Source organism: Suncus etruscus, chromosome 9 (genome assembly GCF_024139225.1).
Source record: "Suncus etruscus isolate mSunEtr1 chromosome 9, mSunEtr1.pri.cur, whole genome shotgun sequence".
NCBI classification, from domain to species: Eukaryota; Metazoa; Chordata; class Mammalia; order Eulipotyphla; family Soricidae; genus Suncus; species Suncus etruscus.
The window spans coordinates 82,761,628-82,787,104 of NC_064856.1; the positions used below are offsets into that span (position 1 = coordinate 82,761,628).

Here is a 25,477-nt window from a genome sequence, read left to right on the forward strand (position 1 = left end):
TTTCTTCATGACAAAAGACCTGGTTTAAAGGGTACATATGTGTGGCTGCGAGATAATATAGCAGTCAGAATAGTCTCTATCAAGTGTATCAAGTGAACAATCCAAGATTGTTCCTATTCAATTTCTAGTAGGGTATGGTGGGTGTAGCTAAAGTACACTTGACTTCTGCCAGGTGTGGAACTGGAGGTACTCAACACCACTGGGTTAGACTAGCTAGTTTCCAGCACTGCAGAGTCTGAACAGCTTTGAACTACTGGGCCCTTGAATTGAACCACCAGCACAACTGGCAAAGAATCACTGGTGAGGCCCACAAATTTCCTAAATACCACTTGGAAGGTCCCTAAAACAAAAACAAAAATAAAGGACACATATATCCACTAACTACACTTATGCCTTAATCTAGACATAATTTCATTTAACTTGTTTTTCCCCCTACACTATATCTGATTTTTAAAATATATTAAACTAGATGATATATATTTATTAACAACTATCATGACAATGTTAAAGAATGAGAGAAGTAGAATGCCTGTCTCAAATACAGGCAGGGGTGGGGAAGGAGAGGGGGCATTGGTGGTGGGAATGTTGCACTGGTGAAGGGGGGTATTCTGTTTATGACTGAAACTCAACTATAATCATGCTTGTAATCATAGTGCTTAAATAAAGATTTAAAAATAAATTAATAAAAAGAATATCATTCAGCATAAAAATATTTATTAGCTTAGAAAACATTTTATGATTGCTTGCCTGTTTTTCTTCTTGAATACTGGCAATCTCTTCATTAATCCTCTTATTTAATTCTAATTCCTAAAATAATAGTTTTAAAGTTACAATACAAAATTTGGCAAATTATGTGTTAAATTTAGTGTTCAACATATGAATGATTATCATGATCTATTATTACTATAACATACCAAGATGTGTTTGCTATTGCAGCAGTGACTTCAATGAACCGAAGAAAGATGCCCCAAATATACTGGTACAAACAATATATTTTAATGTTAATAATTATAAAATTTCTTTTATTTTTTCCTTGGAGCCATACCCAGTGATGCTCAGGGATTACTCCTGGCTATGTGTTCAGAAATCACTCCTGGCTTGGGGGACCATTTGGGACACCGTGGATCGAACCAGGTTTGTCCTGGATCTGCCACATGCAATGCAAGCGCTCTACCACTGTGCTATAGCTCAGGCCCCAAGAATGATAAAATTTCTCTTCTCCAATTTGACATTATATTACAATGGAAATAAAGTAATCATAGTCAAATTTTATTATCTTAATATCTTGCTGATAGAACTTTAAGATTTGAATTATGAAAAAATCATTTTAACTTATATTTTTATTTGGCATATAGACATAATAAAGTAGTTTTTATTATAACCCTAAAATTATCATAAATATTATAAAATGCTGATTATATATTGGAGCCAGAGAATGATTACAGGAGGAAAGGGGTTTTACCAACCCTGGGAAGAATCCTTGGTACCACAAATGTTCCCGTGTACCTCCAGGGGTCATTCTGAGCACAAAGTCAGGATCAGGCGCCTGAGTACCACAGAATGTGGCAACAAAAACAAAAAGAAAATTCACTTTATAAACATGAATACATTTAATGAGTACCATGCTGAGTCTTTCTTGAAGTTCTTGAAATTTTTGTTCTTTAACTGTTAAACTGATGTTTTCTTCTCCCATCAGATGTTGGCATGTGGCTTTGAACTTTATCAAGTCTGAGGTTACGTTTTTTAGTTCCTAAACATAAGAAACATCAATCAAAGAATTCAGTTTACAATTTTGGAGAGGGGGCGAAGAGATAGCACAGTGGTAGGGCGGCCTTGCATGCGGCCAACTCGGGACGGACCCGGGTTTGATTCCCGGCATCCCATATGGACCCCTGAACTTTGCAGGAGCGATTTCAGAGTGCAGAGCCTAGAGTAACTCCTGAGCGTCACCAGGTGTGGCCCAAAAACAAACAAACAAAAACAAAAACAAACAAAAAAAACGAACAAAGAATTCAGTTACATATTTTATAAAGTTAAAGTCCACTTTAAAAATTTACCATTGTAATTTACTGTTCCATAAATCAAGATAATAGTACTGCATCATCAAGCTCTATTTTCTCTAGCTTCCTTACAAGTCTATGTGGGGATGTTGTTTATTGTTGCAAACTAAGCAAAGACAGAATAGAATGTACAAAATGACACTTTATAAATAGCACTTTAATTAAAATAATCAACCATAAGTAAGATTTTTTTTAATCTCACCTGGTAACACTCAGGGGCTACTCCTGGCTATGTGCTCAGAAATCACTCCTGCCTCAGGGACCATATGGAATGCCAGGGATCAAACCCAGGTCCGTCCTGGGTCAGACATGTGCAAGGCAAATACCCTACTGCTGTGCTATCACTCCAATCCTATAAGTAAGATGTTTTCTTTTCCAAGTTATCCAAAAAAAAATCTTCTGAGATAAAAAGATGTTATAAAACTATTTTAATTATAAAATTATATGTATAACTCCTAAGTTCATTAGCATCTAAAGAGTAAAAAAAAATTTTTTTAAAGGGCTAGGAGCCAGAGAGATGGCATAGAGATAGTGTGTTTGCCTTGCATGCAGGAGGACGAGGGTCCCATATGGTCCCCTGAGCCTGCCAGGAGCGATTTTTGTTGTTGTTGTTGTTGTTGTTTTGGTTTTTTTGGGGGGGAGTCACACCCACCAGTGCTCAGGTTACTCCTGGCTCTATGCTCAGAATTGCTCCTAGCAGGCGCAGGGGACCATATGGGATGCCAGGATTCAAACCACTGTCCTGCATGCAAGGCAAATGTCTTACCTCCATGCTATCTCTCTGGCACGGCCAGGAGCGATTATTGAGTGTAGAGCTAGGAGTAACCCCAGAGCACTGCTGGGTGTGACCCAAAAACCAAAAATAAATAAATAAATAATAAATTTAAAGAAAGGGGGCCAGAAAGATAGCATAGTGGTAGGACATTTGCCTTGCATGCTGCCACCACAGACGGTGGTTCGAATCTAGGCATCCCATATGGTCCCCCATGCCTGCCAGGAGCAATTTCTGAGCACGGAAGGAGTAACCCCATAGCGCCGCTGGGTGTGACCCAAAACCAAAAAAATAATAATAAATAAAAATAAACAGTAAAATGTATTTAAAAACCTTTTCAATATAATATGATGAGTGCTATATAAAGCATCAACAAAGTTTGCTTAAAATAACATCAAGAGGAAGAAAAGCCCTACTGCCACACTAAACTCAGTAATCTCTGGGTCCAAACTACTGAAGCCTTCTCTGAATGCAGAAGGCCCAATTCCTAAGCTGTTGGAGGGTTCACACACTTCTGTTTGCATTTAAACAGCCCACAAATAATTTTCTGTTGCTGCACTGAACTGGTAGACTCATGGCACCATTTGCTTAGTCATCCTAGTGATATAGCAGTGGAAGCATAACAATAGAATAGGCTCACGTAACACCTTTAGAAATAGCATTAAGAGATGGATTTGGGGGCTGGAGAAATAGCATAGAGGTAGGGCATATGCCTTGCATGCAGAAGGATGGTGGTTCAAATCCCGGCATCCCATATGGTCCCCTGAGCCTGCCAGGAGCGATTTCTGAGTATAGTAACCCCTGAGCACTGCCGGGTGTGACCCAAAAAACAAAAACAAACAAAAAAAGAGAGATGGATTTTGTAACAAACAATATAAAGTAATTTTGTGCCTGCTAGGGGATGGGTGGATAACTTGGAACATTGATGAGATTAGTGCAGTAATGCTGAATACCTGAAATGACTATTATGAACAAGTTTATAAATCAAGGTGCTTAAATTTCAAATGGGAAAAATAATGAAATCAAGAAGGCATTACACAATAAAGTGGCATTTGAATTGAGGTTTTGTGTGTGTACTTGTGTGTGTGAATTGAGTTTTTAAGAATAAAACTACAAAGAGGACAAAAAGTAGACAAAAGTAGAAGGCAAAATTATGCATAAAATTACAGAATAAAAATGATGGCATTTTTTTCATAGAAATAGATCTTATATAAAATGGCATCTATAGGTGAAGGGAAAAAATAAAACATGGCAGTGTAGGATAGACTGAATTCAAATTCAGTATTCAAATACTGAATGAAATTTGTTGGTAAAGTTTAATAAGATTTTTAACAGTTTTTGTCTGTTTGTTTTTGAGCCATACCCAGCAATGCTTAAGCATTACTCCTGGTTCTGTGCTCAGAAATCACTCCTGGAGGGGATGAAGAGATAGCGCAGCGGGTAGTGTTTGCCTTGCATGCGGCTGGCCCTGGTTCTATCCCTAGCATCCCATATGGACCTCAGAGCTTATCTGGAGTGATTTCTGAGTGCAGAGCCAGGAGTAACCCAAGTACCACCAGGTGTGCCCCTCCCCCCAAAAAAAGACTTAACCACTAATTAATTATGAGAAGAAAGACATAGCAGAATTTGCATTTTATTAAAATAATGCTGGCATGCCTGATAGTGTAGAAGGTGAGGAAGGTGTATCCCTGGTACCTCATATGGTTCCTCTCAGCCCACAAGGAGTAATTAATGAGCACAAAATCAGAAATAAAACCTCAGCACCATTGGGTATGGCCTCAAACAACAACAAAACAAGAAGCTAAAAACAATGACAGTATTATAAAGTATGTAATTAACTTCTTTTGTGAAGTTACATCTCCACTAGTTTAATGCATCCATCTATGCACATTAAAATAATAAATTATAACTTTTGAACTAATGTAAAATTGTACTTTAGTTCTGAATATAATTATTATGTCAAAGGGCCTTATTTTTACAATATCTGAATGCTCTTTTAATTTTGGAGGAATTCTATACTCCAGGATCCAAGTGACCACCAGAAACGTCTATCACTATCTTACAAAGTTTAAGTTCAGGCTTTATTTATTATATTCATCAGTCTTGATTATTAGGTCAGAAACTAGTAATTCGAAGAACATAACTATTATAAAATCACTTGTTGGAAGACAGTGGGTCATGCTAGTAAATTCATACTTTCATGAGAGTGATTTGACTACATTAGTAATGCCAATCACCATAGTCAACAATACTATTTAGGTGCTACAGATATAATGTTTATTAACCAGCAAAAGTTACTTTACGTGATAGAATTGAATACTTTGTTCTACCTTTCTTTTTAATATTTTATTTATTAATTTATTTTTGTTTGGGAGCCATACTAGACAGTGCTCAGGACTTATTCCTGGCTCTGTGCTCAAGGATCATGCCTAGCAGAGCTCAGGAAACCATATGTGGTCTTGGGAACCAAACCCAAGTCAACAAGGCAGGTGCTATACCCACTGTATATCTCCCTGGTCCCATAACTTCTGGCAGGAAATGTGCACTGGTGAAGAGTGTTGTAAATTGTATGACTAAACTCATTCATGAACAACTTTGTAATTGTGAATAAACAAAACAAAACCAACTATATTATGAGCAACCTTGAAACCATAGTGCTTAAAGTAATTTAATTTAAAATACCACAGATAGCACAGTCGTAGGGCATTTGCCTTGTCTGCAGCATACCAGGGACAGACCCGGGTTTGATACCCAATATCCCATATGTTCCCTCAAGCCTGCCAGGAGCAATTTCTGAGTGCAGAGTCAGAAGTAACCCTTGAGCACTGCCAGGTGTGGCCCAACCCCCAAAATAAATAAATTACTTAAATTAAAATCAAAAAATTAAAAAAACTATATAATTACAGTGCAATAAATCACAGTCTCTCAAGAAGAACTTTAAAAAATGTCTGAAAAGGGGCCGGAGTGGTGGTGCAAAGTAGCCTTGCACATGCTAACTTAGGACAGACTGCGGTTCAATCCCCCAGCATCCCATATGGTTCCCCAAGCCAGGAGCAATTTCTGAGCACATAGCCAGAAGTAACCCCTGAGCATCACCGGGTGTGGTACAAAAAGAAAAAAAAAAGTCTGAAAAAAGCTTTTATATTTTAAATAATTCTGGGTTTAAAGCAATGTGTGTTTCCTTTATATAACTGGTTTTTAAATACTTATTTTCAAACTGCATTTTTGTGCATTTTAAAAGGCCATCACTTTTATTTATATATTTTTAAATTTATTTGTTTGTTTTGGGGCTACACCTGGAAGTACTACTCCTGCTCAGGGAACAACATGGGATACTGGGATTGAACCCAAGTCGTCTGTGTGCAAGGCAAAAGCCTGACCAGCTGTACCATAGCTCCAGCCAAAAACTAACAAACAAACAAACAAACTTTTTTTTTTTTGGTTTTTCGGGCCACACCCATTTGATGCTCAGGGGTTACTCCTGGCTATGCGCTCAGAAGTCGCTCCTGGCTTGGGGGGACCAGGGGATCGAACCGTGGTCCTTCCTTGGCTAGCACTTGCAAGGCAGACACCTTACCTCTAGCGCCACCTCACCGGCCCCCAAACATTATTTTTAAAGGAAAATTCATAATTTTTGAAAATAAGTATTACTTGGGGTTTTTAAAGCAAGATATATACTTATATCTACCAGCAATAACTAAAGATTCAAACAACTTACAAAGTAAATTATTAGCTGACTTATTTTACATTAGTGATCTGTTCCAGGTTCACTTCTATAACACAGTGTCCTACTGATTAAAAATACATTAAGTTGAGTTATGTGGCTAAAACTTACACTCACATAAATGGTTTATGTTTCTCACATAAAGGCTGAATTAATCAAGGAAAACTGATCTCTAAATGCTTTCTCAGTAAAAGTTACAAAATGAAACAAAAATATCTTTTCATGGCATAAATATGCTAATTTTATAGAAATTATAAAATACAATTATAGTAGTTGTCATAAAACAGCAGGAAAGTGGGAATGAAGATATTAGCAGTGAAAATCTGGTATCTCCCTAACAAAAGTAAAAACTAATCATGTCTTATTTCTTTCCTTTTAACTTGGGTATTAATTACTTAACCTTAAAAGCTTAATAAATTAAAATCAGATATCCATAAAATGATTATCCACTGAAAATATGCTCTTGATTTTATAATAGCCTTTATAGTTTTTAAATATCTTGAACTTTTAGTACATTGTCTGTTTTCTAACTATTTTATTCAAAGCAGTTAATGCAGCAAATAAACAGCACATGCTTTGATCTCATTAAGTTACAACTTATAGTTCCTAGAGCCATAAATATTGTGCCCTTTCCTTCTTCACCACTCCTTTTCTGGTATGAGGTAGTCTGTTAAATATCACTATCTCCTTGAGTGCTCTGACGTTTACTCAGACAAACAGCAGAGGTTATGAATGCTGCTTTAGATATTATCAGGAATTTTTCATGATTGCTGTAATGGTGAGCCCAGCATAGTTTATCTTAAATTTTCTGATTAACTTGCTCTACAAAGAAAACAAAGCTTTCTTATCACAAACCAATAGCTTAACTATCTGGACAAAGTCACAAAATAGCATAAAAGAAAAATATTTTCCTTGAAAATTTGATTATTAAAGTTTTTATGAGTGATATGACCAAGATTATGATACTTTATTGGTTTCTGAAAAGAATAATCAGGAGCCAAATATATAATACAGTGGGGCAGAGCGCTTGTCTTGTATGTAGCTGACTAGGGTCTGATCCCAGACACCACATATGGTGTCTCGTCTCCCAGAAATGATCCCTAATGCAGATCAAGAAGTAAGCCCTGAGAATCACCAGGCGTGAGCCAAAAATGGAAGGAAGGAAGGAAATGAAAGGAAGGAAGGAAGAAAATGAAAGGAAGGAAGGAAGGAAGGAAGGAAGGAAGGAAGGAAGGAAGGAAGGAAGGAAGGAAGGAAGGAAGGATGGATGGAAGGAAGGAAGGAAGGAAGGAAGGTAGGAAGGAAGGAAGGAAGGTAGGAAGGAAGGAAGGAAGGAAGGAAGGAAGGAAGGAAGGAAGGAAGGAAGGAAGGAAGGAAGGAAGGAAGGAAGGATGGATGGATGGAAGGAAGGAAGGAAGGAAGGTAGGAAGGAAGGAAGGTAGGAAGGAAGGAAGGAAGGAAGGAAGGAAGGAAGGAAGGAAGGAAGGAAGGAAGGAAGGAAGGAAGGAAGGAAGGAAGGATGGATGGATGGAAGGAAGGAAGGAAGGAAGGAAAAGGGAGGGAGGGACGGAGGGAGGGACGGAGGGAGGGACGGAGGAAGAGAGGAATGTTGGAAAGACAGTATAAAAAACTTGTCTTTTCCTTTTTATTTTTTTGTTTTGTTGTTGTTTTGTTTTGTATTGTTTTTTATTTTTGGGCCCAATCCAATGGCACTGAGGTTATTCCTGGCCCTGCACTCAGAAATTGCTCCTGGCAGGCTCAGAGGACCTTATGGGTGGGATGCCGGGGATAGAACTTGAGTTTGTCCTGGGTCAGCCACACCAAAGCAAATGCCCTATCACTGTTCTACAACTTCTGCCCTCAAAAAACATTTTTAAAGTTAAAAATTCAAGGGGCCGGAGAGACAGCATGGAGGTAAGACCTTGCATACAGAAGGTCGGTGGTTCAAATCCCAGCATCCCATATGGTCCCCGGAGTCTGCCAGGAGCGATTTCTGAGCATAGAGCCAGGAGTAATCCCTGAGCGCTGCCGGGTGTGAACTAAAAACAAACAAAACAAAACAAAACAAAACAAAATAAAAAGTTAAAATTCAACGTTCAAAGGATCTGTAGGTATGCAATGATACCGACTGAGTTTAATCCCTAGGCACAGAGGAGTCTAGCCCTTGTGCCTCTAGCACTAGGAAAGTGAAGTTACAACGTGTTACTAGGCCAGGTATATACCACACTTGCACTGCCAAACTGAGTACTGCCATGAGTTCTGAGAACTGCTGAGAGGCCCCTTCCCAAAATGCAAAATTAAGTGGGACTTGAATTAACAACACATTGATCAGGACAAGGATGCAGCTTAGTGATATGTATTAGGATACCCTGGGTTTCATTAGGTCAATAAATACATTAATTTATTGATAATTAAACACAATAGTTTAGCTAAATATTTTAAGCTGAAGTATTTTTGAAAATAAAAATATGAGCTACCCTGGCCCTGCAGAGATGATTGCAGAGTTCTCAGAACCATTTTCCCCACCTGAATTAGCTGAAATTAGGTGAGCACATTCACTCCCAGTCTCAAGGAGAAGCACCATCTCACCTGAATTAGGTGAGTAACATTCCCCCTACACCTTGGCTTTATCTTTACCTTTGCCTCTGCTTAGTTTAATATATGCAAGTCAATAAACATAATATAACATATCAATAAAAATTAAAATCATATGAGAAAGAATTTGACAAGATCCAATACCAATTTCATAATTTAAAAAATGCTTTAAAAATTAGAGTTGAAACAACACTTCTCAGAATAGTTAAAGTCATTTACCAAGCCCAAGCCAGCAACAAACTCAATGGTAAAAAACTGAAAGATTTGCCTCTAAGATCAGGTATAAGACAAGTTTGTACCTTGTCTCATAACTACTCTTCAATACAGTAATGGAAGTCCTTGCCATCGAAATTAAGCAAGAGAGAGATATTAAAGGTACCAAGATCAAAGGATAATAGTCAAATTTTCACTATTTTCAGATAACATGAGACTAACAAACTCCTAAGCACTCCACAATAAAAGCTTCTAAAAACAATAGACTTGTAAAGTGTCAGGTTAAAAAATTAATATGCAAAAATCCATGAGTTTTTATATACAAATAATAAAATAGAAAAGGAAAAGCTAGTTGTAAAATCCCATTCTCAATTGTGCCTTAAAAAATCAAGTACCTTGGAATCAGCTTAACAAAATCTATAAAAGACAAACTATAGATCCCTACTAACCCTGGTTACACTGCCAAGTGTGTTTCCCCTTAAAAAAATTTGATTAAAAACCTCACCATCAGATCTGAATTTATAAATTATATTGAGAAAAACATAGTTAGACACTTCATGAAATTAAACCTATAGGTATCTTTAATGATTCAATGTCATCAAGAAAAGAGAAGCAAAGATAAACAAATGAGACTACATCAAACTAAAAGTTTCTGTGACAAAGAAGAAATGATGATCAGACTAAAAAGTCATTTCACAGTCTAGGAAAAAAACACCATTTATTTTATAAAGATTGATATCCAAGATGCATAATGCACTGGTATAACTTTACAAGAAAAAAACAAAACCAATAAAAAAATGGGGAGAAATAATGAAAAGAAACTTCCTCAAAAAAAGATACACAAGGGGCCGGAGAGATAGCATGGAGGTAAGGCATTTGCCTTTCATGAAGAAGGTCATCAGTTCAAATCCCGGCGTCCCACATGGTCCCCTGTGCCTGCCAGGAGCAATTTCTGAGCATGGAGCCAGGAATAACCCCTAAGCACTGCTGGGTGTGACCCCAAAATGACAAAAAATACAAAAAAACAAAACAAAACAAAAAAAAAAAGATACACAAATGCCCAAAAAGTATATGAATAAAAATGTTCTGTATTGGACCTGAGAGACAGCACAGTGGTGAAGCTTTTGCCTTGCATGTGGCCAGCTTGGGAGGGACATGGCTGGATTCCCGGCATCCTAGACGGTCCCCAGCCTACCAGAGGCAATTTCTGAGAGCAGAGTCAGGAGTAACCCCTGAGCACTACAGGGTGTGACCCAAAAAACAATAAATAAATAAAGTTTAATAAAATGTTCTGTATCACTTTTCAACAAGGAATAAAAATGAAAATCTAAACTACAATAATATATCATTTATACCAGTGAGACTGATATACATCACAAAGAACAACAAACAACAAAAGTGTTAGCCTGGAAGTAAGAAAAAAGGGACCCTCATTCACTGCTACTAGGATTAGTGACTGGTCTCCAGCCTTTTTGAGAAAATAATATGGACACTACTGAAAAAAAAGTGGGGCGGGGGATTGAGCTTCCATATGATACAGCAATTCTACTTCTTGGTATCTTCCCCCAGTGACTCAAAATCTCTAATCAAGAAGACATCTATACTTCTTTGCTCATTACAGCACTATTCACAATAGTCAAAATCTGTAAATAACCAAGTGTCCAAAAGCAAATGGCTGGATAAAGAAAAGAAATCAGTATATGTCCACAATGGAATACTACTCAACTATAAGAAAAATGAAATCATGAAATGTTCTACTACTTGTATGAATCTATATTGTATCATGCTAAGTAAAGTTAGGTGGACTAATAATGATCTCACTTATAAGTGGGATATAAACAAATAGTAAGGAAATGCAGTCACCTGTTCACACCAGGCCAGCTCTATAGACTCACTCTTTTCTCAAGAGATGTAAACTGAGCTATGAAAAATCATGGGTACACGGGCTACACAGCTTATAGCTGGCAATCTCAGAAGGAGATGGTGGGCAAAATACCCACCCTGTTGAAACCATGCCTGCTGCATCCATCACCCATAATCACTGCTTTGCCTAAGGCTCTACCTAACCACTCTTCTACAATTTTCTTCGAAGACATTAATTTGATCAAATTTCAAGTTTGCCAGTTTGGGGGCTGATAGCACCAGAGCTTTTTTAGAGCAAGTGTGGGCATCCTCCCCCTATATCTTCCTTCTTGTGCAAGGCCTGGCAGCTGAGAACATGCCCCACAAAAGCCATAACATCAGTAATAGTGTTTTGAATTCCTGGACAACTTCATTTTTTTGATGCTATCATTTCTATAAGGACACACCAATTTAGATGTGTAGCTGAGGTCACTTAATGTTTGGGGGGGATAAAACAATAGAATGGACAGATAACAAGAGCTTACTAAACCTTCTGCCACTGTCTTAGTGACTGAATTGGAGATACAATAATTTTTACAAATTTGCCTGCTAATGTACTTTCTTTTTTCTTTCTTTTTAAAATTTTCTTCGTTCTCTTCCTTTTTTAAATTTTTCTATATTTTAAAATAACTTAGCTCTGACTTACATGTAAGCAAATATATTCCTAATGACCTAATTTGAGATAAAATAATTTTCACCAATTTGCTTGTCATTGTACTTCTTTTTTCTAATTTGTAAAATTTTTCTTTCATCTCTTTTTGTTTCTATTCTATTCTTTATTCCTATTCTATTTCTTTTTGTTTCTATTCTTTTTAAAATAACTTTGCTCTCACTTATCTGGAAACAAATGTATTGTGGTTAACTATGTTACTTATGTAATGCGTTTTCTAGAAAAAGAAAGAAATAAAGAACGAAAGGAAGGAAGGAAGGAAGGAAGGAAGGAAGGAAGGAAGGAAGGAAGGAAGGAAGGAAGGAAGGAAGGAAGGAAGGAAGGAAGGAAGGAAGGAGAGAGGGATGAAGGAAGGAGACAGGGATGAAGGAAGTAGGGAGGGAGGGAATGAAGGAAGGAAGGAGACAGAGATGAAGGAAGGAAGTAGGGAGGGAATGAAGGAAGGAAGAAAAAGAAAGAGGGAGGGAGGGATGAAGAAAGAAAGGAAGGAAAGAAAGAAGGGAGGATGAAGGAAAGATGGAAAGAAAGGAAGGAAGGAAGGCAAGAAGGAAGGAAGGAAGGAAAAGAAAGAGGGAGGGAGGGATGAAGAAAGGAAGGAAAGAAAGGGAGGGATGAAGGAAGGAAGGACGGAGGGATGAAGGAAGGAAAGAAAGAAGGAAGGAAAGAAGTAAAAAAAAGAAAAAGAAACAACAAGTAAATAACAAAAGCCCAAAAGCAGCAGAAACTGAGAACTTGTTTTTACTAGGAAGCTTATTATAGTTGAAGTGGGGGAATAGGCTTGAGGAGAGGCAAAACCACTGGGAGTGGTGAAAGAATGGGACAATCTGGTTTATGGTTTATGGTGCTGGAACATTTTGTGAATAAAACACATATCATTAATAGTATTATAAATCATGATGTCTAAAAAAGTTTTAAAAATCATGATGTCTAAATTTAAAAAATATTAAATCCTTTAATAGGTTGAAAGACAGAAACCTATTCCAATCTAATTCTATAAGGTATTATCCTAATAGCAAATACAAACAAAGATTACAAGAAGAAAAAGTTATAGACCAATAGCAATCCTAAGCATAAATTAAGCATATCCTTAACAAAATAATAGAAAATATAATCTATGGGGGGGAAAATGGATGGTACCAAGACCAAACAGTTGTATGAACATTGAGTAGAAACAAAAATGATCAGTCTTAAACATCAAATCCAAGGCCAACGACAACAGAATCGATGCCCATTCCACAACAAGCTGGACACAGAGAGAACCACTTATCCTGGCAGCGGGGGTGGGGGGTAGGGAAATGGGATGTGGGATGCATGCTGGGAGCGGGGTTGGAGGGAGGACAACACTGGTGGTGGGAATGCCCTGATGTGAAAGATTTGTGGTCCACTTTGGTCACAAAGAAAATTATTAAAAAGAGAGAGAAAAAAAAAAACCCAGAGTTCGCCCTTGGCAGTCTGGGGACCTGTGTGCGATGCCGGGAATCAAACCAGGGTCAGTCTGGGGTTGGCTGCGTGTAGGGCAAATGCCCTGCTGCTGTGCTATCTCCCCAGCCCCTCTCAACTGGCTTTTGAAGTTCTTAAAAATGCAATAATAAAGTTTGAATACCTGGCTCATAAAAAAAGAAAATATAATCCAATATTTTGAATATGAGAAATAGTACAGTGGATAGGATGCTTGCCTTACCGGACCAACCCCTGGCATTCCATATGGTCCCCCGAGTACCACCAGGAGTGATCGCTGAACACTGAATTAAAAATAACCTCTGAGCACCACTGGGTGTGACCCAAAACCAAAATTGAATCTATCAGTATATAAAATTAATTATATACCAAGTGACATTGATTCCAGGTATAGAAGACTGATTTAACATTCTAAATCAATTTATAAATATACTATATCAACAGATAAAAGAAAGATGTTACATATCCATACCAAGAGATACAAAATATTTGATGAAAATACAACCACCATTATGACACTCAACAAATTAGATAAGAGGAATTTCTCCTACTAAATAAAATCTAAACCAATTATCACACTTTTTTTTCTTTTTTGGTTTCTATTTTAGGCCACACCCAGCAACGCTCAGGGTTACTCCTGGTTCTGTACTCAGAAATCACTCCTGGCAGGCTCAGGGGATCATATGGGATGCAGAGGATAGAACCAGGGTTGTTTCTATGCAAGGTAAACACCCTACCAGCTGTGCTATCACTCCAGCCTCCTAATATCACACTTTCAATGGTGGTGAAAATCGGATGCTCTCTCACTACAATTAGGAATTAGATAAGGATGTACCCTCTCATCACTACTTTTTGTTTTATTATGTTTTGTTTTTGTTTTTTTAGGGCCATATCTTGTGGTACTCAGGGGTACTCCTGGCTCTGAGCTCAGAAATCTCTCCTGGCAGGTTTGGGGACCATACTGGACGCTGGGGATCAAACCCAGGTCGGCCGCACACAAGGCAAATGCCCTATCCGCTGTCTCATCACTACTTTTAAACTATACTGCAAACCCTAGCTAATATAAGACAAGAAAATCAAACAAAAGATATTCTATACTATAAGGAAAAAAGTAACATTGGCTTTTTAACATATAACATGACTTACATAAAACATAGAAGAACAGATTAAAAAAAAAATCCTGGGTGGGGTTGGAGAGATAGTAAAGCAGGTAGGACACTTGCCTTACACAGATTTGATGACCATCACCACATAAGGTCTGAGAAATCTCTGAGGGTAGAGCCAAAAGTAAGCCCTGAGTACAATTGGGTGTGGGCCAAAACAAAACAAAAATAAAGTCTAAACTAGGATTGGAGGTTTAAGATTTTCAGCCCTGAAAGCCTCCAATCCCAATTTGTCCAGAGAAAATGTCTGAAGATTACTAGATTATTATTCCATTTGATTTTTATATCATAACTACAAATCTGTATCAGTCATACCTTCTTTAAACTGCATATTTCAGATTCTTGTCTTTTATTTAAACCTGAAAGATTTTTGTTCAACTGTATTGCTTCTTTTACTGCAATATGAAAAAGAAAAAAGTCTTACTTTTACTGCAATATAAAAAAGAAAAAAGTCTTAATGTAATATATGCATATACATAATTGTACTGAGTCAAATGCATATGAATCATATAACTGATCTATAATCAATAACAATTTCCATTTATTGATTTAAAATAAGCCCTTTTAACATTTGCTATTAAATACAGAAGTAAATTTAAATAGCATAGCACCTACCATTTTGTTCTAATTTTTCATGATTCTCTTTTACCAATACAAATTGACTTATTATTGTGGAATAGTATTTCTCAATTTCATTTAACTGTTTCTGATGGTCTTCTTTAGCTACATTATATAACTGACTTTTATGTTCCTATTTGAAGAGATATTTTAAAAGTTACATATATGACACACAAACTGATAGACATTTACTCTCCAAAATATTAAGCCTATTCAGTAGTCATTATTATCAGCAACTAAACAATGAACAATAATAAATTGTATTATTTTGTTCTAAAACACCACCAAAAGGGACAGAGAGAACACTATGCAAGGATGTTGCCTTGCAACCGCCCAACCATGTTGGATCCCATATGGCCCCCCAAGTCCAGCCAGGAGTGATACCTAAACACAGTGGCCCAAAACAAACAAAAAATAAATAGCATACTACTTAATTATCATCTATAGAATTGTATTGTTTTTCAGCAGTTGTATAGAAAATTCAAGGGCACTTTTCAAGTATTTAATTCAAATCAATTTTATGTAGCCTTATGAGAATAGATATCCCTGAGTGCAGAGCCAGGAGTAAGCCCTGAAAGCCCTGAGCACTACTGGTTGTGGCCCCTACACAAACAAATAAAAATAAAAAACATAATTGTCCTTGTTTCTCTAGGGACATATTAGCACCTCTCAAAAAAAAAAAAAAAAAAAAGCTTACTGAATTTCAGGGCAAAAACTCACTGGTATTTAAAGTAGGGTCACTCTTCAAAGCCACCCAGACCTAAAATAACAGGGGAGGGCTTAACCAAAGGGAATTTGATGTTGGTCAGTATGATTGTGCAATCCCCCAAAGTTCTGCCTTTATATTGATCCCTAAGTTCTGCCATAGCATCTTTTCTATCTTGCTAACAGGGTCAAATAATATAAAAGAATAATATACTGCATTTTGCATTTTTAAGAGGTGGTAATTCACAGTAACAAAAAGCTCAGAAGTGAACAAAATCACCATAAGTATATTGCATGTTTCCAAGTATCCTTTGATGAAATTTTAAAATGGAATAAAACAAAACACATTTTATGTTGCTTTTGATCTTTAACTTGTAGCCTTATCTCCCAGGTCAAAGGGCACATTATTCAATTTCACTCTATTTTGTGTAAAATCACTGTAGCGTTGAAGATGACTTTCAGTACAAATGTCATGGTACTTAAAGCTAAACTGGTATCTACTTTTTTCAGCTTCTTAATTAAAATCATAGTTTAAAATATCTTTTATTCTTTCCAGATGAACAGTGATGTAAGTTGCACATCTCATTCAATCAGGCTTAGCAATCTTTCTATGACTCTTATTTTCTGATATGAAAAAACAATTTCAAGAAGCAAAATACCTTATGTTTCAATATTTAATGTTATAAGAAGTAATCTCACTTCTCATAAACATATATTTTAATAATATGTCATATTCTATGACTCTTATTTTCTGATATGAAAAAACAATTTCAAGAAGCAAAATACCTTATGTTTCAATATTTAATGTTATAAGAAGTAATCTCACTTCTCATAAACATATATTTGTAAACATTTTCAAAAAATCCAATTACTTGATTATAGTCTGCTCTAGAGAAGGAAGACTGGAAATATATACACACTTAAGAAGTCCTCTTAAGATTTAAGTGAGCATGGCTGACTTTTACTCAGTCAAAACTGCAGGAAAAAATTCTTCAAAATCAAGTAAGGAAATAAGGATAGAGGAAGAGAATATTAAAGCAAATCTTCTATTCAATGCTGTAAAAAATGCAAATAAATTAAGTGATATATCCTAAAAACTTGTTGAATAACAAAGAATAAATTACATATATTAAGTGTAGTATGCAAATGCTACACATAATATTTCATATTATTTTAATTTTTCAAGTTTTAGTTAAAAGTGTAAAAATTCCTAGAAAAGATATTAAGCAGATTTAGAGTTATGTTTTTGTTTTTGTTGCTATTGGTCTATTTTAATGTACAGACTTCTACAAAAAGAACTAATACTATGTAATCAGGAAATATTTGTGAAGTACTTAAGTTATTTTTGATTAGCCTATTAAAGATGATATTATTATCTAATTGTAACTTTAAATTATATTTAAATTGTCAAATTAACAAAATTACTATGTATACTAAGATTAATGGGTGTGACTTATATTTTGTATTTTCTTACCATTTCATTCACTTTCTTCTCTAGAGAATAGTTAGAAACCTTGAAAAAAGGGGGAAATCTCATTAAAATGATTTAATAATGCTATAAATTCCTCTAGATATAAAAGCTGCATAGTATGAAATGTAGCGTTTATCTTCCATGCACTATTTTTCTACTTACATAGTTTCTAAAAATATTTTATCATAAATTTTCTTCCATATGACAAAATAAATAGCTATTTATTCAACATACATCTATAGGGCACCTACTATATGCTAGTTTCCATAGGTAGGATCTTAGAACTTAATATAGAAAAAGTTTAGGCCATTTCTTCTCGAGCTTTTGGCTAAGATCAAGCGTAGAAAAAGTTTAGGCCATTAAAAAGCTATCTGGCTGTCAGAGTTCAAGGCAACATAACCATTAATGAACTTTGAATTTAAATTGTGTACATTTTTTAAATTGTAAGGTTTTTACTGTATATTGATACATAGTGTGATTAAATAAATTGCTTATAATTTAAAGACTATTTAACATTCAAAATAAATATAGATTATATATTTATATAAAAAAAAAGCTATCTGGAAGGACCAGTGCCCAGCAGTGGTGGTGGTGGCAGGTGGCTTTTATGATCAAAATGGCCATTTTGAACTAAGGTCAATGTTCCCAGAGAAAATGTCCCCCACCCCCCAAAAAAACTATCTGGGCACAGTTCTTCAGTGATACATCAAGCAAGAGGAGAGAGCATGCAGCTAGATCTGCACAGAAAATTCTTTGGCCCACCCATACAGGTCAGAAGCTACATCAAGGGACATAGATTCCCCAGCAGCTGCATGCACAACTGCAAGATAATCTCTCAGCCAACAGAAGCTCCTCTGAGACATACATGGCAATGTGTGTTACTAACAGTAACTTAGAAAAAAGCAACTTGAGTTTACAAAAAAAAACATAGTAGAGTAGCACAAATACCCACCATGCCTTTTGGATGAAGATTGCAATTTTGAAGACCCAATAAAAAGTAACCCCTAATTACCCTGTCTAAAATGAATATCAGAGTATAAGTGCTTAGTTAAGAAACAATAGAAGAAAATGCCAATAAAACACAAGAGGATATGAAAACAAATTGAGAATATGAACAGAAATAACAGTAGAGTAACAGCTGCTGAGGACAAAAACTGAACTCGAAAATGAAGTGCAGAAAACCTCTAGACAACAACAGAAAATAGGAGTTGGGGAAGAAGGAAGCCTCAAAATAAAATAAAAAGACAAAAGAACTTTGGAACAAATTCAACAACAATAGAAAACAACAACCTAAGAATCACTGGAGTCCCAGAGCCAGGAAAAAAGTCCCTATGAAGAAGCAACAGTCAAAAGACATCACTGCTGAGAAGTTCCAGAGCTGAAGAATGGATGTGTCCACATCCTGGACACCCAGACACCCAAATAGTACCAGCTAAATGAGACCCAAATAAAAGTACCCCAAGTCACATCCTAATCACAATAATGAAAACTCATAGACATAAAATACTAAAAGCAGCAAGATAGGGGCCGGCAAGGTGGTGCTAGAGGTAAGGTGTCTGCCTTGTAAGCGCTAGCCAAGGAAGGACCGCGGTTTGATCCCCCGGCGTCCCATATGGTCCCCCTAAGCCAGGGGCTATTTCTGAGCACTTAGCCAGGAGTAACCCCTGAGCATCAAATGGGTGTGGCCAGAAAAAAAGAAGATTAATTAAAAGATGTAATTAAAGGGATAAAGTGGGGCCAGGAGAGATAGCATGGAGATCAGGGGTCTGTCCTTCCTGTAGAAGGGCGGTGCCTCAGAACCCGGCAACCCATATGGTTCCCCATGCCCACCAGGGATGTTCTCCAAGCATAGAGCCAGGAGCACCCTCCGAGCACTGCCAGGAATGACCCAAAGGAAGCAAAATCAAATCAAATCAAATCAAAAAACTAAAACAAGACAAAACAAACAAACAAAAGAAACTAACAACAATAAAAAAGAAAAGAAAAAAGAAAAAAAAAGAAAGAAAAAGGGGAGAAAGTGATCCAGGAGATCACTTTACATTTGGGGAGAAACAGGATAAGAGGTAGTGTTATATAGGTCTATACTTATGATGAAAGAATAGGGTTCCCCCTTGTCTTTTGAGATTTCCTTGTGAGGTGTGGGGTCCAGGCAGGGAGGTCTTGGACAGCAAGATCAAAAGAGGAAATTACATACAAAGAAGCATCTTTTAAGATTTATAGCAGATTTATCAATAGAAATTATCCAGGTCTGAATACAGTGGTGAAATAAGAAAAAAATCTTTAATAAGTGCTCGCTTAGGTAGCACATATACTAAAATTGGAATGATACAGATATTAGCATGGCCCCTGCACAAGGATGACTCACAAATTCGTAAAGCGTTCCATATTAAAAAAAAAAAAAAAACTTTAATGGGGCCGGAGAGATAGCATGGAGGTAAGGCGTTTGCCTTTCATGCAGGAGGTCATCGGTTCAAATCCCGGCGTCCCATATGGTCCCCCGTGCCTGCCAGGAACAATTTCTGAGCCTGGAGCCAGGAATAATCTCTGAGCACTGCCGGGTGTGACCCAAAAACCACAAAAAAAAAAAAAAAAAACTTTAATAAAGTGAATGCCTCACCAAAAATCCTTTACTAAGCCACACTCTCATTCATATTTGAAGGAACAATTTACAATATTACAGATCAACAACTCAGGAACTTTATAGACTGAAGCCACCTTTAAGAAAAGAACTAAAGGGGTCACTTTAATAAAAGACAAACCATATAAACACACTAAACTGCTACAGAAAGGTGGCAAAATAAATTCCAGAAAATAACTTCTCTTAATGGCAATGGACTAACCATACCAAATAAGAGACACAGAGTGGCAGAATACATGATAAATTAGAAAATTGAACCTGACATTTTTCTGCCTAAAAGGAACACATTTGAACAATCAGAGCAAACACAAACTCAAAGTCAGGGGTTGGAAGACAATTCTTCAAGCAAACAAGTCACTCAAAAAAGCTTGGGTGCCCATATTAATAGCAGATGACATAGACCTCAGACTCAGAAAGGTTATAAGAGTAGTGAAGGTCATTTCTTGATAATCATATACACTATGAAAAACTCACACTTCTAAACATATATACCATATGAAGGAATAGCAAAATACTTAAAAACAATTACTAACAAACATGAAGGAAGACATAGATAGCAACACAATAGTAGTAAGAGACGTCAACATTGCTCTGTCACCTCTCAATAGATTGACTAACTAAAGCTCATTAAGTAAATACTTCACCAGTGTTTATTTCTCCCGACCAATTTCCAGTCTCCATCCCATCCCCACCCCACACCCAGCCTACCTCTATGGCAGATACTTTTCTTTCCTTCATTCTATTCCTCTACCTTTTTTTCTTTAAGACAGTGGTTTGCAATACTATTACTAAAGGAATACTATGCATATAACTTCACTTCCTTTCAGCTCTCAGTTTTTATCCAGAGTAATCATTTCCAACAATTACTGTCATATTTTCTCTATCCAAACTTCACTCCCCCAACATTTTTATTGTATTTGGGTATTATTCACATATTATACTATGTGTTTTTTGAAGGGTGCTGATGTACTCAAATCACTTCTGGCAAGATTGGGGGACCATGCAGGATGCCAGGAACCAAACCTAGGTTGACAACATGCAAGGCAAACACCCTACCTTCTGTGTTATCACTTTGGCCCCATATATTGTTTTTTATATATAACCTGCAGGTAAGTGCAATCATTATATATCTGTCCCACTTCCTCTGACTCATTTCATTCAGCATGATATTCTCCAGGTCTGTTCATGCATAAGCGAATTTCATATGACTTCATTTTTCCTAACAGCTATATAGTATTCCATGTGTAGATATACCACAGTTTCTTTATCCACTCATCAATTTTGGGGCACATGATTTGTTTCCAGGCTCTGCCTACTGTGAATAGTGTTGTAATGAACACAGTAGGTGGATGCCTTTTTTGCATTGTGTTTTGGGATCGAAAGGCTATATTCCCAAGAGTGGCATTTCTGGGTTGGGTGGAAGCTCAATTTCTATATTTTTAAAGAATGTCCATATTGGGGCCGGAGAGATAGCATGGAGGTAAGGCATTTGCCTTTCATGCAGGAAGTCATCAGTTCAAATCCCGGTGCCCCATATGTTCCCCTGTGCCTGCCAGGAGCAATTTCTGAGCCTGGAGCCAGGAATAACCCCTCAGCACTGCCGGGTGTGACCCAAAAACAAAAACAAAAACAAAAAAAAAAAAAAGTCCATATTATTTTCCCAAGTAAAAGTGTACAAGTGAACATTCCAACCAGCAGTGAATTAAAGTCTCTTTCTTGATATGTGCCAGTCTCTATGGTGTGATATTTCATTGCTTTTTTGATTTACATCTCCTTGATGAATAATGATTTGGAGCATTTATCATATGTCTTGATTATCTGTATTTCTTCTTTGAGGAAGTTTTTGTTTATCTCTTCTCCCCATTTTTTTAATGAGGCTGGATTTCTTTTTCTTGACAAGTTCTACCATGCTGTCTATATCTTAGATTTATCCCCTTACCAGATGGATATTAGGTAAATAATTTCTCCCATTCCACAGGTGGTGTTTGTATCCTGATCATCATTTCTTTTCAGGTGAGAAGCTTCTTAGTTTAATGTAGTTCTATTTGTTCACCTTCGATTTCACTTGTGTGGTATTTCATCCTTGAAGATGCTTTTAGCTTCAGATTTATGGAGAGTTCTGCCTACATTTTTCACTACTTGCCTTATGGTTTAAGGTCTGATATCAAGGTCTTTAATCCATTTTGATTTGACCTTTGTGTGTGGTGATAGGAAGTGGTATGATTGCATTTTCTTATATGAAGCTGACCAGTTTATCCAGAACCACTTGTTGAAGGGCTTTCCTTGACCTACTTCATAACTTTTAATCCTTTATAAAAATTAATATATCATATACCAGAGAATCTGTCTCAAGATATTCAATTCATTACACTGAGCTGAAAGTCTATCTTTATTCCAATACCATGCTGTTTTAATTATTACCACACTGTAGTATAGTTTGAAGTTGGGGAAAGATGGTGCTACCATCTTCTTTTTCCCGAGAAATTCTTTAACTATTCATGGAGATTTATTGTTTCATGTAAATTTAGGAAGTGTTTGATCTATATTTTTGAAAAACATCATGAGTATTCTTTTGTTTATTTTTGTTTTGTTTTTGGGTCACACCCAGAAGCATTCAGGGGTTACTCCTGGCTCTACACTCAGAAATCGCTCCTGGCAGACTCGAGGGACCATATGAGATGCCAGGATTTGAACCACCGTCCTTCTGCATGCAAGGCAAACGCTCTAACTCCATGCTATCTCTCTGGCCCATCATGAATATTCTTATAGAAACTGCACTGTATCTGTACAAAGCTTTAGGGATTATAGCCATTTTAGTGATGTTAATCCTTCCAATGCATAAGCATGGGATGTGTTTCCATTTCCTTGTGTCCTCTTTGATTTTCTGATGCAGTGTTTTGTAGTTTTCTTTGTACAGGTTTTCCAACTCTTGAACTGATTCCAAGGTACTTAATTTTTCTGAGACACAATTGTGAATAGAATTTTTAAAGTATTTCTTTTTTCTCTTTCATAATTTGTATATGGAAAAGCCATGGGCTTTTGCATGCTATTTTTGTAGACTGCCACTTTACTATAATAATCTATTGTTTATAGAGTTTTTTTGTAGGGTTTTTAGATTTTTCTAAATAAAGTATCCTGTCATTTGCAAACAGTAAGAGCTTGACTTCTTCCCTACCAATATAGATGTCCTGAGCATCTTTTTCTTGCTAATCACTATGGCAAGTACTTCTAGTACTTTATTGAATGGTAGTGAGAGTGGGCAACTTTGTCTTAAGCCTGATATTAAGGAGAAAGCTTTCCAGTTTTTCCCATTGAATATGTTTGCTGTAGACTTGCGGTAAATGGTTTTGGCTATTCTGAGGAAAGTTTCTTCAATTTCTATCTTGTTGGAAGTTTTTTATCATGAATGAGTGTTGGGTCCTATCTAAAGCTTTCTCTACATCTACTAATATGATATGACTTTTTCTTTTATTAATATGGTATATTATATTGATTAACTTGAATATGTTATACCACCCATGTACCCATGCACCTAGGGTGAATTCTACTTGGCCATGTTGTATAATTTTTTTTTAGTAAATTGCTTAATTTTGTTTGTTAGTATCTTGTTGAGGATCTTTGCATCTGTGTTCATCAGAATACCAGTTTGTAATTATCTATTTTTTTGTGGTGACTCTGCGTGGTAACAGGGTGATGTTAGTTTCATAAAACTTTTGGGGAATATTTCTGTTTCTTCAATTTCCAGGAATAACTAGAAATGAAAGGGCAGTAGGTCTTCATTCAATGTTTGAAAGAATTCACTAGTAAATCCATCTGGGCCTGGATTTTGTTTGAGGGAAGACTTTTAATTACCATTTCAATTTACTCACTAGGGATAGGTCTGTTCAGATATCCCAATTCATTTTGGTTCAGCCTTGGGAGGTGATAGGAGCCCAAGAATCTACCCATTTCTTCTAGATTCTTTGTTTCATGGCACAAAAGTTTTCAAAGTAATCTCTGATGATCCTTTATCTTGGTCAAAGTTTATTGATCTTTTTTTCCCAAATAACCAACTCTTAGTTTTATTGATCCTCTGTACTGTGTTTTTTTTTTTTTTTTTTGGATTCTAGCTCATTAATTACTGTTCTAAGATATATTATATCCTTCATCCTGCCTGTTGTGGTCCTTTTGTTGGTCATTTTCCAGTTTCTTAAATTCTGTTTTTGGTTTTTGTTTGTTTGCTTGTTTGTATTGCTTTTGGGGGGAGCACACACGCAGTACTCAGGGGTTACTTCTGGCTCTTCACTCAGAAATCGCTCCTAGCTCAGGAACCATATGGGATGCCGGGGATTGTACCTGCTTCTGTCTTGGGTCAGCTGTATGCAAAGCAAACAACCTACCGCTGTGCTACCACTCTGGCCCCAGTTTCTTAAATTCTGAAGTTAAATTATTTATTTGGGTTCTTTCTTCCTTCTCATGAATTATTGAATAGCTAAGAACTTTCCTCTGAATTGATGTGTGTTAGAAATATGTATGACTGAACTCTACTATCAATAACTTTGACATTATAAACTCTGTACCTAATGGTGATTTAATAATATAAAATTAAAATACAAAAATAAGGATATATAAAAAGAAAAAATAAGGAATATATTAGTCTTTATTATTAGTTGTAATGACTATATTCTCTATATGACTATGAGCAACATCAAAGAAAAACATCTTTTCAAAACAATCTTTTCAACTGCAGATAATTTAAGCTCAGTTCTAGAAATAGAGACTTAATAGTAGTTTAATTTTTAAGGACATACATAGCATTATGGCAAATTAATTATATAAGCTTACTTTCATTATCTATAAAGTATAAAAATCACATTAGAACATATATTTAATTACTGACCACCTGGATCTTGATGGCCTCCTTCCCTGGTTTCTGCTATTCTCAGGTTCATATTGACACCCTATATTGGATACAGATAAATCTATTCTACCTCACCTACCCTACAAACTTGAATTTCCTATAACCCTACTAACTTGAATTCCCTACTGTGAATCCACTGTGTCTTATTATAGACTCAGCCTCAGACAACAACTCCTCGCCTTACTCTAAAACTTACCTCCATCCCATCTCTGCCAAAAATTTCTTACAAGATAGCAGTGGTTGCAAGAAATAAACAGAGACAGACTGATACAGTGAACAGCCTACTAGATCACTATTCAGAACAGCTGGCATTTGAAGTTACACTGCTGGTGCACATAAATCATTATAAATAATGAGAAAACAAAGTAATTCAGTGGCATTGGCAGATAAGAAAGGAAGTTTAGATAAGTTCTCAAAGTTTAACAAAATTCAATACTACCAAGGAATTTACACAGGACAACCATGTTCTTAATGGCAACTAAAATAAAGGAATCATTGGATGAGAGAGTTACACAGCTCAAAGAAAATTCGATGAAAATCATTAAAGAATTCAGTCAATTATAATTGAAGGAGTTAAGAAATATAGTA

General features: G+C 36.3%; 1 protein-coding gene and 1 non-coding gene across 2 annotated transcripts in view; one reads left to right on the forward strand and one right to left on the reverse strand.

The window, feature by feature from the left end:
* CCDC73 (coiled-coil domain containing 73) overlaps window positions 1-25,477 on the reverse strand; it is a 75,026-nt gene that overhangs the window by 38,388 nt on the left and 11,161 nt on the right. The window contains 5 exon segments of the mRNA XM_049780697.1: window positions 748-807; window positions 1,622-1,750; window positions 14,873-14,952; window positions 15,173-15,308; window positions 17,355-17,393. Coding sequence (XP_049636654.1) covers window positions 748-807; window positions 1,622-1,750; window positions 14,873-14,952; window positions 15,173-15,308; window positions 17,355-17,393 — 444 coding nt within the window.
* Window positions 19,639-19,742, forward strand: LOC126019930 (U6 spliceosomal RNA). Its single transcript, XR_007499535.1, has one exon. It is a non-coding gene; the product is annotated as a U6 spliceosomal RNA (small nuclear RNA).